This window comes from Nicotiana attenuata, unplaced genomic scaffold (genome assembly GCF_001879085.1).
Source record: "Nicotiana attenuata strain UT unplaced genomic scaffold, NIATTr2, whole genome shotgun sequence".
In the NCBI taxonomy this organism is placed as follows: domain Eukaryota; kingdom Viridiplantae; phylum Streptophyta; class Magnoliopsida; order Solanales; family Solanaceae; genus Nicotiana; species Nicotiana attenuata.
Genome location: NW_017670670.1, coordinates 224,866 through 239,560, shown reverse-complemented (window position 1 = coordinate 239,560; position 14,695 = coordinate 224,866). Strand labels below are relative to the sequence as shown.

General features: G+C 33.9%; 1 protein-coding gene across 3 annotated transcripts; it reads left to right on the top strand.

The window, feature by feature from the left end:
• The first annotated feature begins 974 nt into the window (after positions 1-974).
• Positions 975-2,044, top strand: LOC109242117. Of its 3 annotated transcripts, none has more exons than XR_002070354.1 (3): positions 975-1,157; positions 1,248-1,324; positions 1,792-2,044. XR_002070354.1 is itself a non-coding variant. In XM_019408947.1 (3 exons), exons 1-3 carry the CDS (start codon positions 1,025-1,027, stop codon positions 1,965-1,967), a joined length of 381 nt encoding a protein of 126 aa, XP_019264492.1. In that variant the 5' UTR covers positions 979-1,024; the 3' UTR covers positions 1,968-2,044. The 3 variants fall into 3 exon arrangements, 1 of the variants encoding a protein (XP_019264492.1); XM_019408947.1 differs by having other exon boundaries at positions 979-1,157; positions 1,253-1,324; XR_002070353.1 differs by lacking the exon at positions 1,248-1,324 and having other exon boundaries at positions 985-1,157.
• Positions 2,045-14,695: the final 12,651 nt, after the last annotated feature.

The following is a 14,695-nucleotide window of genomic DNA, read 5'->3' as shown; positions in this document are numbered from 1 at the left end:
GCACATATCAAATACCATTGAAAATTAATGAGCAAAATAGTATTGGAGGGGATCCAATCCCGTTAAAGTAAACCAGATTAAATGAAATAAATTATCGGCCAAATCCCTTGAATTATGAGCAAACAAAAGGTATAAAGCAAGTCATTTACTTTGGAATATGACATTAGATTTAGTACATATGGTGCACAAAAGGATTCCATTATCAATCTAAATCACCTTTCTCCTATAAGACTGTTGGGAATCAATTCTTTTCTTTTCATGACCTTATCTCTTCAAAATAAATCTATACTCTTTTAATTATGTCCTCGATTTAGAAATCACCAATTTTATTAATTTGTTGAGAATAAAACTGTTAAAACATAAACAAATAATTGACTGCCTACTTTTTTTTAATTTAAGGATCGACTAATTTATGTGATACTATTTTTTTTAGTTCGTATATAATGGAATGACACATTTTTATATTTAAAATAATTTAACTTTAATCGTCTTATTTATTCTTAGTGACATGGGGTTATAGTCACATAAATATCATGGCATATTTAAGACTGTAAATTTCAAATGTCACATAAACTGAAAAGGATGGGGTATTTGATAATTCCGTTAAATAGCTAGTAAATATCTTTTAGATTTCTCGATTAGCAGTTTTAATGACTAGGACAATTTGATTAGTAAATGAGAATTAGATTCTCAAAAAGGGCCTTATTATGCTTTTAGTTCCACCATACATGTGTAGGAAAGAGGAATAACATTTCTGTTCAGCTACTTTTTAAATAGTATTTTGATTCATTTTTTATATTATTCTTTTTTTGCATTTTCAAAAACTGCCCCTAAAGTTAATTCAAAATCTAATTTATTTCCATTGTTCCAATTGTGTTATCCTAGCTAGCACATTGGCTGCACTTAGAAAAATTCTTTTGCCCAAAACTTTTAAAGATTCTTTGGACATTTAAATACAAATCTTTATAAATAGCCTTAAAATCCTTTACTAACTCTTAGGTAGAAATAATTTTACAAAATAGCCATGAAGGTTCTTGTATTAGGTTCATGGCTTTGCCTCATTATATTCTTGCAAACTTTGCCATACTCCACTTGCAAATTCACCCCAAAATCCACAAATCATGAACTTATCTTCCCTAATGAAAACAAAGAAAAGAGTAAGTTCTTTGTCTCCGATTTTCTTCTTCTTCTTCTTCTTCTTTTTTTAGTATTTTGATTAGCAGCCACTAATGCTTGCATTATGGTAGACCAGTGACGAAGCCACATGATCACCCTTCGTCGAAAAATTGTACTATGCATACAGGCAAAATATTACGTTTTAGAGGTATATAACACATATTAAACATCCTTTGTCGGAAACTTTTTTCACTTCTTTTAAATTTGAACACCCTTGAAAATATTCCTAGATTCGTCACTGTGGTAGACTGTCTATGTCACACCCTTTGAGGTGCCGCCTTTCTCCGTACCCTACGTGAATACGGAATGCTTTGTGCATCGGTCTGTCCTTTTTCATTATCATACCTGAAAATATTTTCAACTAATACTAATGTATGTCTTCAAAATAATTTTTTAACATGATTATTTAATAATAACTGCCTATTAAGTAACCATAATCAATTTTAAATCGAAGCAAACTATGTCCTTATAAATAAACAGGATTTTGATTCAAGATCTTCTCTAAAAGGCTAGCTTCATGTTTCATCATTTGGTTAATTCTTGATTTTTTCTTGGCTTTCCCAAATTTAATACTAGTGTAAATTACTTATAATTAACTAAATGAATTGTATGCAGTTGCAAATAATGAATGTATGGATGTGCATAAAGTTGTTCATCAGAGAAGAGGAGTATATGGTGGAGCAGACCTTCTTCGCAAAGGACCTAAAAAGAATGAAGCCAATTACATATTTGAAAGGCCAATTTTAGTGTCTTCTTTCTTCTTGTTTCTTTTTGTTGCCTTCACTCTCTAAGTTTTGCTATAGTTATGATAGTTGGAAAAGATTGGTTTCTCTCTTTTGCCCCTTTTAGATATATTCTCATTTTTTTTCGTTGAGTGTTTTTTTTTTTTTTTTGGTGAACTTTCAATCAAATAACTCTCTAATTCATAAACATTTGTATAAAATATTTTTTTATGACGGAGAAATCCATCTGAAGCCGACCTTTTGGGTCGACCAGAGCCTTTGAAACTCAGGGATGACAGGGCCACCCTTCTACCCTTCTTCAGTTAACTACCAGAGTTAGTTTACGTTGGCACCCAGCTCGAAGCTGTGACCTAAGACACAATTACCTCAACCTTTGCCAATTGAGGAATTTGTCTTCTTAGACTATATTCAAATATCTCACAAGAACATAATAAGATGATAAATCAGATTATTCCAAAGTGCAAGAACAATAAAGAGATGAAACAGAAGCTACACTTGTCAAACAATAAAGAGGAATTAAATGAATCCCGAGCAGTGGCGGAGGCAGGATTTTTGCTAAAGGGTTTCAAAATCTTTGTGAGGTTGCTGGTCCAACCCATTGACCAGTGAGTTATGCTTTTAAGCTATGACAAAGGGATCCAAAATATAATATATAGGGGCACAAAATAAATTTTGCTTTATATATATAATGTAATTTTCCGACGAAGGGGATTCGGTGTTTCGGCCCCACTAAATCCTCCCTCAAGTCTTCATGCACCAAAGGGTGAAGTAGATAATGCATTAAAAGTAAAATTAAATCCTTCTCCCTTAGTTTCATTTTGTTTCTCACTACTCTCTCCGTCCAAATTTATGTAACATTCTTTCCTTTTTAGTTAGTCAAAAAAAGAATGACATTTCTTCCTTAAATTTTGTGGCAAGTCAAACTATGCCAAACTAGGCCCCAAATGCATCTTAATGTATGAGTATCTCTATTAATTGTTAAAAATTGTTTACAATTGACTTTTGAGAATTTTTAAAAAAGTGATCACTTTTGTTTTGTTAATATTAAAAATAGATTGTTATACAAATAGCCGGCCAAATTTAATATTTACCATTTCTAGCCGGTATACATAGATTTATATTGATTATACACGTCATAATATGTTTTACATGAATTATAATATGTTATACATCCTTCGGCTATTTTTATAAGTTTAAGAGATTAGATGGGCGACTATTTGGGTTAATTATTCTTTTAAGAATTGATAGATGAAATAGTGATATTAAGAATGCAAAGACGATTATTTTCTAAGTATTTCATGAAAAGTTAGGAAGTAGAATATTATAAGTGCTACTGTGTTAAAACACAAATAGAAAAAAACTGTTAGAAAAATAAAAGAAACTGGAAAAACAGAAGAGTTTAAGAAATATTCCGAGTCCACAATTTGCTTGTGTGTCCTTAAGGAATTTTAACCTCCTCACACGTTGCCAAGGTGATGGATTAAATCCTCCCAGGATAAAACGGAATAAACCTTCCTGCAACAGTGGCAATACAAACTGCAGGATACCAACGAACTTAAAGAACGGAGCAAAATCACACTTACGAATTTGAGAGAGAGAGACTGCGAATTAGAATGCGGTATATTCAGAAAGAAAGAAGTTCTGGAGTGTTTTTCGTGTGTAGAAAATGGAGCCTTGCCTCAGAATTTATAGGCAATTATCAGAAGAGGTATCTGGAAAAGGTGACTTTTCGGAAGAATACGCTGCCTGCCGCGGTTCTACCGCGGTCCCGGCAGAACCGCGGTCAGAGAGGCTTTCTGAACCTGCCTGCCGCGGTTCTACCGCGGTCGCGGCAGAACCGCGGCCGGAGAGGCCCTCTGAACCTTCAGCAAGGTTCCGGCGTATTTTCAGCAGTGATTTGGCATTTAATTAATTATTAAATAAATTTTGTCCAAAAATAATCTTATCGATCATTTGACAAATCCAAATCCAAATCCAAATCCAAATCCAAATCCAAAGCCAAAGCCAAAGCCAAAGCCGAGCCGAGCGAGCGAGCGACGACGGCGCGAGGGTTCATTCTCTTCAACTCCTTTTAAGAGCTTTAAGAAGTGATTCTATATATAAGCACACAAATATGGTTGTCCCTCACCAATGAGGGACAAAGTGCAAGACAAAAGATTCACTTCTTCAAATTTTCAATTTCCCTCCATTTCCAATTCACGCTTCTTCTACTTTAAAGCCCAATGGCTTAAAGTCTAACAATTCCCCACATGAATGAGAATGCCTGTATCAAGAAAGATCATAGATAAAAGTATGTGATTTTTCAAATAAGGATTAATTGCATCTGGATAAGTAGGTTTCCCTTTGAACTTTCCGTAGTGAACATATGTCGGATATACTCGGTCAATCGGTAGATTTGATATCTTTGAACCGTCGAACTTTAGTGTATACCTAGACAACCATATGTCACACAACCAACCCTTAACCGTCTTTTGGTTCTCATTGTTGTGTTCGTTTTAGCCATGAACACCGCCTGGTTTCATAAGTGCGTAGAGAATTGGCCTTACAGAATTCTCATTGAAGCGGCTTCCACTTCACACTTACATAGGTGATTCCTAAATGTGTAATCCTTTAGATTGACACTATTTGATAAATACCTCATCAAACTTAGGTAATCATTAAAGAACGTGTAAAGTTCTATCCTTGTTACTGAACATTGTCTTCATCACGAGAAGGGACCAAACATTTTACTTTGACAATGTTGAACCGGTCAATCACAACTTTGTTTGAGCTCCTTGAACCTAGATCTCGGAACATCCAAAATTCTAGGTAGAGTTACCGCCATGTTGACTTGTCCTTGGCCATAGTCCCATTTCCTTAGATGATTTCTCAACTCCCTCTCTAGTTAAGCCTTTTGTAAGCGGATCCGCCACATTATCCTTTGATCTTACATAATCAATAGTGATAATTCCACTAGAAAGTAGTTGTCTAACGGTGTTATGTCTTCGTCGTATATGACGAGACTTTCCATTATACATAACGCTCCCTGCCCGTCCTATTGCAGCCTCACTATCGCAATGTATGCAAATAGGAGCCAAAGGTTTTGGCCAGAACGGAATGTCTTCTAAGAAATTTCGAAGCCATTCAGCTTCTTCACCGGCTTTATCCAAAGCTATAAACTCTGATTCCATTGTAGAGCGAGCAATGCACGTTTGTTTGGAAGACTTCCAAGATACTGCTCCTCCACCAACAGTAAAAACATATCCACTTGTGGACTTTGTTTCTGTTGAGCGGGTTATCCAATTTGCATCACTATATCCTTCGATAACCGCAGGATATTTATTGTAGTGCAAAGCGTAGTCTTGGGTATATTCCAAATATCCCAGAACTCGTTTCATTGCTACCCAGTGATGTTTGTTGGGATTACTTGTGAATCGACTAAGTTTACTTATTGCACAAGCTATATCAGGTCGTGTACAGTTCATGATGTACATTAATCTTCCCAACACACGAGCATACTCCAATTGAGACGTGCTTTCACCTTTATTCTTTATAAGATGATGGTTTAAGTCAATTGGAGTTCTTGCACTTCTAAATTCCAAGTGTTTGAATTTTTCAAGTACCATTTTCACGTAATGTGATTGAGACAAAGCTAGACCCTAAGGAGTCCTCTGGATTTTAATTCCTAGAATTACATCGGCAACTCCTAAGTCTTTCATATCAAATTTACTAGCAAGCATACGCTTAGTAGCTTGAATGTCGGCAATGTCTTTGCTCATTATTAACATATCATCTACATATAAGCAAACAATGACTATATGATTTGGAACGTTCTTAATGTAAACACATTTATCACATTCATTCATCTTAAAGCCATTGGACAATATTGTTTGGTCAAATTTCGCATGCCATTGCTTGGGTGCTTGTTTTAGTCCATAAAGGGACTTAACAAGTCGACACACCTTCTTTTCTTTTTCCGGAACCACAAACCCTTCAGGTTGGTTCATGTAAATTTCTTCCTCTAGATCACCATTTAAGAAGGCTGTTTTTACATCCATTTGATGGATTTGAAGACCATACAAGGCGGCTAACGCTATTAGCATTCGAGTGGATGTAATTCTTGTTACCGGCGAGTATGTGTCAAAATAGTAAAGACCTTCTCGCTGTCTAAATCCTTTGACAACAAGTCTTGCCTTGTATTTGTCAATAGTACCATCGTCTTTCATTTTCTTCTTGAAAATCCATTTAAAACCCAATGTTTTGTTACCTGGAGGAAGATCAACCAATTCCCAGGTATGGTTGCTCAATATGGATTCTATTTCACTATTGACAGCTTCTTTCCAATATTGTGCTTCTGAGAAAGACATTGCTTCCTTGAAGGTACGAGGCTCATTTTCTAGTAGGAAAGTCAGAAAATCTGGACCGAATGAAGTAGATGTCCGTTGACGTTTACTTCTTCTCGGATTTTTCTCATTAGGCATACCATCTATTATTTCCTCCCGAGGTCGTTTTGACTTTTGGTAGGTCAATTTACTTTCCTTTTTATACAGATAAATAGTTTCAAAGAATTCAGCATTATCTGATTCTATTATCGTATTAACGTGAATCTCAGGATTTTCTGATTTATGAACCAGAAAACGATATGCCTTGCTATTGGTTACATATCCAATAAATACACAATCAACCGTTTTTGTACCTATCTTAACCCTTTTAGGTTTAGGAACTTGTACTTTAGCTAAACACCCCCACACTTTGAAGTATTTCAAGCTGGGCTACCTTCCTTTCCATTTTTCATAAGGAATGGACTGTGTTTTATTATGAGGTACTCGGTTGATTATTCGGTTAGCTGTAAGTATAGCTTCCCCCCACAAGTTCTGTGATAAACCAGAACTTATCAACAACGCATTCATCATCTCTTTCAACGTTCGATTCTTTCTCTCCGCAATTCCATTAGATTGTGGAGAGTAAGGGGCAGTTGTTTGGTGAATAATGCCATTTTCCAAACATATTTCTTCAAAAGGAGATTCATATTCGCCACCCCTATCACTTCTTATTATTTTGATCTTTTTGTTTAGTTGTGTTTCAACTTCACTCTTGTATTGCTTGAAAGCATCAATTGCCTCATCTTTACTATTAAGTAAATAAACATAGCAATATCTCGTGCTATCGTCAATAAAAGTAATAAAATACTTTTTCCCACCGCGAGATGGTGTTGACTTCATGTCGCAAATATCTGTGTGAATTAAGTCTAAAGGACTTGAATTCCTTTCAACGGACTTATAAGGATGCTTAGCATACTTTGATTCCACACATATTTGACATTTGGAATTAGTGCAATCAAATTTTGGCAATACTTCTAAATTTATCATTTTCGCAATGTTTTGAAGTTTACGTGACCTAAACGCGAATGCCATAAAGTGTTTGACTCAAGCAAGTAAGAAGAAGCATTCACTTTATTGATAGGAACTGCTATTATATTTAGCTTAAAAAGGCCCTCATTTAGGTAACCTTTTCCTACATACAAATCGTTCTTACTTAGTACAACACTATTAGAAACAAAAATACATTTGAATCCATTCTTGACAAGAAGTGAGGTAGACACAAGATTCTTGCGAATTTCTGGAACATGGAGGACTTGGTTTAGAGTCACTATTTTTCCCGACGTCATCTTCAATGCAATCTTGCCAACTCCTTCAATCTTGGCCGTAGATGAATTTCCCATGAAGATTGTCTCGTCGGGACCTGCGGGGGCATAAGAAGAAAATAACTCCTTGTTAGCACAAACATGGCGGGTGGCTCCAGAATCTATCCACCATTCTTTCGGATTTCCTACCAAGTTGCATTCAGACAACATGGCACACAAGTCTTCCATTTTATCTTCAACCATGTTGGCTTGATTCTTTTTCTTCTTATCATTCTTTGGCGCACGACAATTTCCACAGTTGTGGCAATTACCCTTGAACTTCTTCTTACTTGGGTAATTCTTTGGTCCAGAAGCTTTCTTCCTCTTCTTATTTTGTGGTGCCTCCTCAACAATGTTTGCCGCCATTATTGTCGAGTGTCCACGTGACTTCTTTTCAGCATTTTTGTTGTCCTCTTCTATCCTCAAACGAATAATCAAGTCTTCTAGTGTCATTTCCTTCCGTTTGTGTTTAAGATAGTTCTTAAAATCCTTCCACAGCGGAGGTAACTTCTCAATGAAAGCAGCGACTTGAAAGGCCTCATTTATGACCATACCTTCAATAACAAATTCATTATTAATAATAAGATAAATCTTATTAATAAAATTATTGATTTGGGTCATACCTTCAGCAAGGAGGTCATGTACAATGACTTGTAGTTCTTGGACTTGAGTTATGACCGACCTAGTGTCAATCATCTTGAAATCCAAGAACCTTGCAGCCACGAACTTCTTAAGTCCGGCATCCTCAGTCTTGTATTTCTTCTCAAGCGCATTCCATAACGCTTTTGAAGTTTCCATGACACTATAGACATTGTACAAGCCATCTTCCAAACAACTCAAAATGTAATTTTTGCACAGGAAATCAGAATGTTTCCATGTTTCAGTTATAACAAGTCGTTCATCATCCGGAGTATTTTCAGCCATGACCGGAGGATCCTCCTTGATGAAACGTTGCAAACTCAACGTAGTAAGATAGAAGAGCATCTTCATTTGCCAGCGTTTGAAGTCAATACCAGAAAACTTTCCGGGTTTTTCTGCCGGTGCCATAGCATGAGCAGGAGTAGAACGGCTTGACGAGGCAGCAGCACTCGTAACAGTAGCTCCCGTTCCCACAACATTTCCATTAGTTTGGTTTTCGTTCGTCATCTTTTCTGTAGAGTTGGAAATACAACAGAACTTTGTTAAATCAGTGAAGTTTTGATATCTTCAAACTGAATACCAAACCAAACATACAACACGTAACAATGGTGAAGTTTTTATATACTTCAAACCCGTACGTTTATTATTCCGGTAAAGTTTTTATATACTTTTAAACCGGACAGAACAATTATTGGAGTAGAAAGCACGAAGGCTTTAGTCTCCAAAACAGTATACAAAATATGAATAACAGTTTAATATATGTTTCAACACAGAAACGTTAGTTTAAAATTCCTTAAGCTTGTAAGCGCTACTGTGTTAAAACACAAATTCAGAAAAAAACTGTTAAAAAAATAAAAGAAACTGGAAAAACAGAAGAGTTTTTAAGAAATATTCCGAGTCCACAATTTGCTTGTGTGTCCTTAAGGAGTTTTAACCCCCTCACACGTTGCCAAGGTAATGGATTAAATCCTCCCAGGATAAAACGGAATAAACCTTCCTGCAACAGTGGCAATACAAACTGCAGGATACCAACGAACTTAAAGAACGGAGCAAAATCACACTTACGAATTTGAGAGAGAGAGACCGCGAATTAGAATGCAGTATATTCAGAAAGAAAGAAGTTCTGGAGTGTTTTTCGTGCGTAGAAAATGGAGCCTTGCCTCAGAATTTATAGGCAATTATCAGAAGAGGTGTCTGGAAAAGGTGACTTTTCAGAAGAATACGCTGCCTGCCGCGGTTCTACCGCGGTCGCGGCAGAACCGCGGTCAGAGAGGCTTTCTGAACCTGCCTGCCGCGGTTCTACCGCGGTCGCGGCAGAACCGCGGCCAGAGAGGCCCTCTGGCGTATTTTCAGCAGTGATTTGGCATTTAATTAATTATTAAATAATTAAATAAATTTTGTCCAAAAATAATCTTATCGATCATTTGACAAATCCAAATCCAAATGCAAATCCAAAGCCAAAGCCAAAGCCGAGCCGAGCGAGCGACGACGACGGTGCGAGGGTTCATTCTCTTCAACTCCTTTTAAGAGCTTTAAGAAGTGATTCTATATATAAGCACACAAATGTGGTTGTCCCTCACCAATGAGGGACAAAGTGCAAGACAAAAGATTCACTTCTTCAAATTTTCAATTTCCCTCCATTTCCAATTCACACTTCTTCTACTTTAAAGCCCAATGGCTTAAAGTCTAACAAATATTTGATCAAGACTGGAATTAAGAGACCTGAGAGGATTACAAGCAACAAGAAATTAAAAGGGTGAATGACACAGTTACCCACAAAAATAAAATTATTTACCCTTACTTACCCATTTATTTTTCTACCCATCAAACTAATTACATTTCCTACCCATAATAGTGTTTGTGGGGAATTTTCCTTTTTTTTCCAATTTTTTTTTATTTCTATGCTTCTTTTCTTTTTTCTCCTTTTCTTTTTTCTCATTTTTTCTTTTTTTCTCTTTTTCTATTCACTTATTTTTGCCCAAATCGTATTATTGTACTTTTACCATAACTTATTTCACACTCAATTTTGACTCCTTTATTTTTGTTTTCTTTATTTCTTGTTCCTTTTCTAATTCCATTTAACTCCTTTTTTCTTTTATTTTCTTTATTTCTTGTTCCTTTTCTAATTTTATTTAACTTCTTTTTTAATATTCTTTTTCTCATCATAATCTAATTTCATTTACTGTTTTTATTATTTTTTATTATTCTTGTTTTTATAATAAGAAAAAATAATTGATATAGTAATATTTGTTCACCCTTTTTTAATATAACTAGTATAATATATCTTTTATCTTTTCTCTAATTTTTTTAATTCAATTATTAAACTGAAATAACATCAGTTGTCACTTGATCTAATTCACTGAATATTACACTGACTGCTGCGGAGCATCATAAATTACATAATTAGATTCTATGAACCAACATGTGATTGCCATGCAAACCTTGATCTCCTTCCCTACAAATATGAGCACACACTCTACCATTAGCAGTAACACAACCAGTTATGGAGCAAGAGAACACAATCTACAACCACCAAATCTCCATATATACTAGTTAGAATAGAAATGATAATAAAATATTGAAAAATACAATAAAAGTATAAGTAGCAAAAAAGACTTCTAGTACCACATGATACCAATATGGTGTACATGTATACCAACAGAGTATATGATTGCTCTAGAATATTGCTACAACTATCTGCGACTATACTACTGTACCAAAACATTAAAGGATGCAATACAAGTATGAGAAAATTACATGCTCGCATTGCAAGCTAAATATTCGCAAAACAACTTGCTCTATACTAACAGGGTATATAGTTGTATGGGGTCGTTCCAACAATTGCCCATAACTATAAAAACTATTACATAATACACATAAGCTATGTCCATCGGCACAAAAAATTCCAGCACTGCAAATCATGTTCATATAAATAATTCCAAAATAGAATTCACTTAAAAATGTAGATAAAAGAACCAAAAAAATGTTCAAACTACCATATAATACCAATATGGCATATAACTATACCAACATGGTATACAGTTATACTGGTAAATTTCCGGCAATTATATGACTATACTACTATTACATAACACACATGCATAAAGAGAAAAATATAAAATAGCATATTAATATAATAAAATATTTCATGATATTGTACTATATTACTATTATTAAAAGAAAATCAAATGGTGTACCAATTAAATGCAGCTAATATAACCAAAAAAGGATTCAACTAACATATGATACTAATATAGTATATAGCTATACTAATAGGGTATATAGTTGTACGGGATCGTTCCAACAACTGCATATAACTATAAAAACTAATACATAATACAAAAATCTATGTCCATATGTACAAGAAAATCCAACACAACAAAATATGATCATATAAATCATTTCAGAATAGAATTCATTTAAAAATGTAGCTAAAACAACAAAAAAAATATTCCAACTACCATAAGATACCAATATGACATAATTATACCAATAGGGTATACGGTTCTACTAATTAATTCCAGGCAACTATATAAGACTATACTACTATTACATAATACACATGCATAAAGAGAAAATCAAAACATAGTGTACACATATTAATATAATAATATATTTCAAGATATTGTACTATAATGCTATTATATAAAACAAACGCATAAAGAAAAAATAAAAATGATTACATAATACATATGCATAAAGGACAATTTAAAAAATTCAAGATACTGTACTATTCTACTATTACTAAAGAAAAATCAAACAATGTACCAATTAAGTGTAGCTAATACAACCAAAAAAGATTCCAACTAACATACCATACCAGTATATATAGTATATAGATATACCAACAGGGTATATAGTTGTACGCAAAAAGTTTAAACTTTTTTTTAATTCAATTATTAAACTGAAATAATATTAATTGTCACATAATCTAATTAACTCAATTTTGTGCGTCATCGATTATACTAAAATTTAGATATGTTATAATAATATACTATATACCATTTTGAAATGGAGAATGATTAATAAAAAATATTCAATGGACACATACATCCTATTATGAAATGAGAAAGATAGAAGAAAAACGTTTATTTATATTTGAGAAGATAATAAAAGAGAAAACAGGTTGGGGCAATTAATGAGGTTTCACGTGACCTGGGATTAGAAAGGAAAGGATTTTGAAAATAGGCAGTTGGGTAAATACTTTAGATTGCATAGGTACACATGGTAAGGCAAATTAGAATGGGCAGTAACGGGTAATTAAAATTGTCTGAATAGGCATTTAGAGTAGATTTCCCAGATTTATAACCTTGGGCTAAAGCCCCATTGTATGTAATCTCTTTAGTTTTATTTAGGGGTTTTGGCATGTATAACAACATACCATATAATTGACAGAAAATAGCCCTAGTTATAGATATTGGCATCAAATAGCCAATAAATGTATATCACAATAATAATATGTATATCACAACTTTTTTCCTTCTTCTTTGTCTATATCAACATGTATATTAAAATTTTATTTTCATTCTATGTATATCAATAATATAAAATTATATATATAGTTATTGCTGCCTTTATATCAATGTACATCACAATAAAAAATTATATTATTTGTATATCACAATATATAGCACATCGGATATGTGTAAACCAAAATAGATATCATAAATTTATTTTTCTTCTTTATGTATATAAAAAATTAATCTTTTTTTGTATACCAAAATATTATTTACTCCCACAATTATATTTATTATTTTTATATTTTAGAACATGCTTAAACATGCTATATCAAAAATTTATTTTTCTTTTTTGATCAATAAGTAATAATTATATTATTTGTATATCACAATGTATAAAATAATAATGTGTATATCAAAAAAATTATTAAAATTTTATTTTCCTTCTTTGTATAACACATTTCAAATTGAAAACTCGAGTTCAAGACGACTCCACATGTGTATCCCCTATTGTAACTCGTGTATATTTCTATGTACATCAGTGATGTCTCATGTATATTATGTGTATCTGTGTATATCCATGAAACTTTGTGTTATATATACGATATACAATGTGATATACACGGGTGTCCATAAAACAATTGTGTTGTATACATGATATACAAAGTGATATACACAGATGTCCTTAAAAACTTGTGTGTGATATACACTGATGTACACGATATATAACGTGATATACACCTGTCGTAGTTGGATTTTTAGGTCTGATTTTTTACCTGAAACCAGTCTAAATCACTTCTAATCTTGCTCAAATTTTGTATATAGCCTCGTTTAGGTATTTTCGACCAATNGACTCCGCTAATGTTGCCACATCCAATCATGTGCAATCAGGTACTGCCTTTGCTGATAACCTTAATTCTTGGATTGTCGATTCTGGAGCAAATAGACACATGACGGGCTCTTCTAAATGCATTCAAAACTATTCTCCGTCTCTCAATGGAGATAATGTTAAAATAACCAATGGTTCTTTAACCCCTATCTTTGGAACAAGTTCTGTCATTTGTGCTCCTGATATTAAACTATCATCTGTGCCTCATGTCCCTGAGTTCCCTATCAATGTTTTATCTGTTAGTGCCATCACCAATGCTCTAAACTGTAGAATCGAGTTCTTTCCTGATCAATGTATTTTTCAGGATCTTCAAACAGGGAAAATGATTGGCAGTGGTTGATTGCGTGATGACTTGTATATATTAGATGTGATTCAAAACTCTGGTCAAGCCTTTTTTGGGGAAAGCAAGGATGTCAACCAAGAAAGAATACAACGGCATAGACGGTTAGGACACCCATCATTCTTTGTTTTGAAGAAGTTATATCCCGATTTGTTTTTAAGGACTCGATTTGAATCTTTGTTCTGTGATACGTGTGAATATGCCAAGCATACTAGAAATTCTTATCCTGTGAGTGATAATAGAAGCACAACTCCATTTATGACTATTCATTCACCCAAACGGTTTCTTTGTCTGGTAGTCGATGGTTTGTTACTTTCATTGATTGCTGCACTAGGATGACTTAGATATATTTGTTAAAAGCCAAAAGTGAAGTTCTCTCTTGTTTTCAGTCATTTCATAATATGATTTGTACTCAGTTTGATGCCAAAATAAAAATCTTGAGAACTGACAATGGCAGCGAAAACATGGATAAAAGATTTGGTGCTTATTTGGAGTCCAATGGGATAGTCCATCAAACTAGTTGTCCTAACACTAGTGCACAAAATGGGATTGCTGAAAGAAAAAATAGGCATTTGTTAGAAGTAGTAAGATCTCTTATGTTCACCACGATCTACAAAAACCTTACTAGGAGATGCAATTATAGCGGCTGCCTATTTTATCAACAGAATGTCACTTAAACCCCTCAATTTTCAAAGTCTTCTAGAAGCTTTAAAGGGTAAGAATGAATATAATGTTCCTACAAAGGTGTTTGGGTGTGTTTGCTTTGTCCTTACTAGAAAATCTAGGAAA

Excerpts from the sequence above, each read along its gene's own strand:
- LOC109242117 (XM_019408947.1), top strand. The coding sequence starts at position 1,025 with ATGAAGGTTCTTGTATTAGGTTCATGGCTTTGCCTCATTATATTCTTG. Across the intron at positions 1,158-1,252 it reads TAATGAAAACAAAGAAAAGA|TGACGAAGCCACATGATCAC; the intron begins GTAAGTTCTTTG and ends ATGGTAGACCAG. Across the intron at positions 1,325-1,791 it reads CAAAATATTACGTTTTAGAG|TTGCAAATAATGAATGTATG; the intron begins GTATATAACACA and ends AATTGTATGCAG.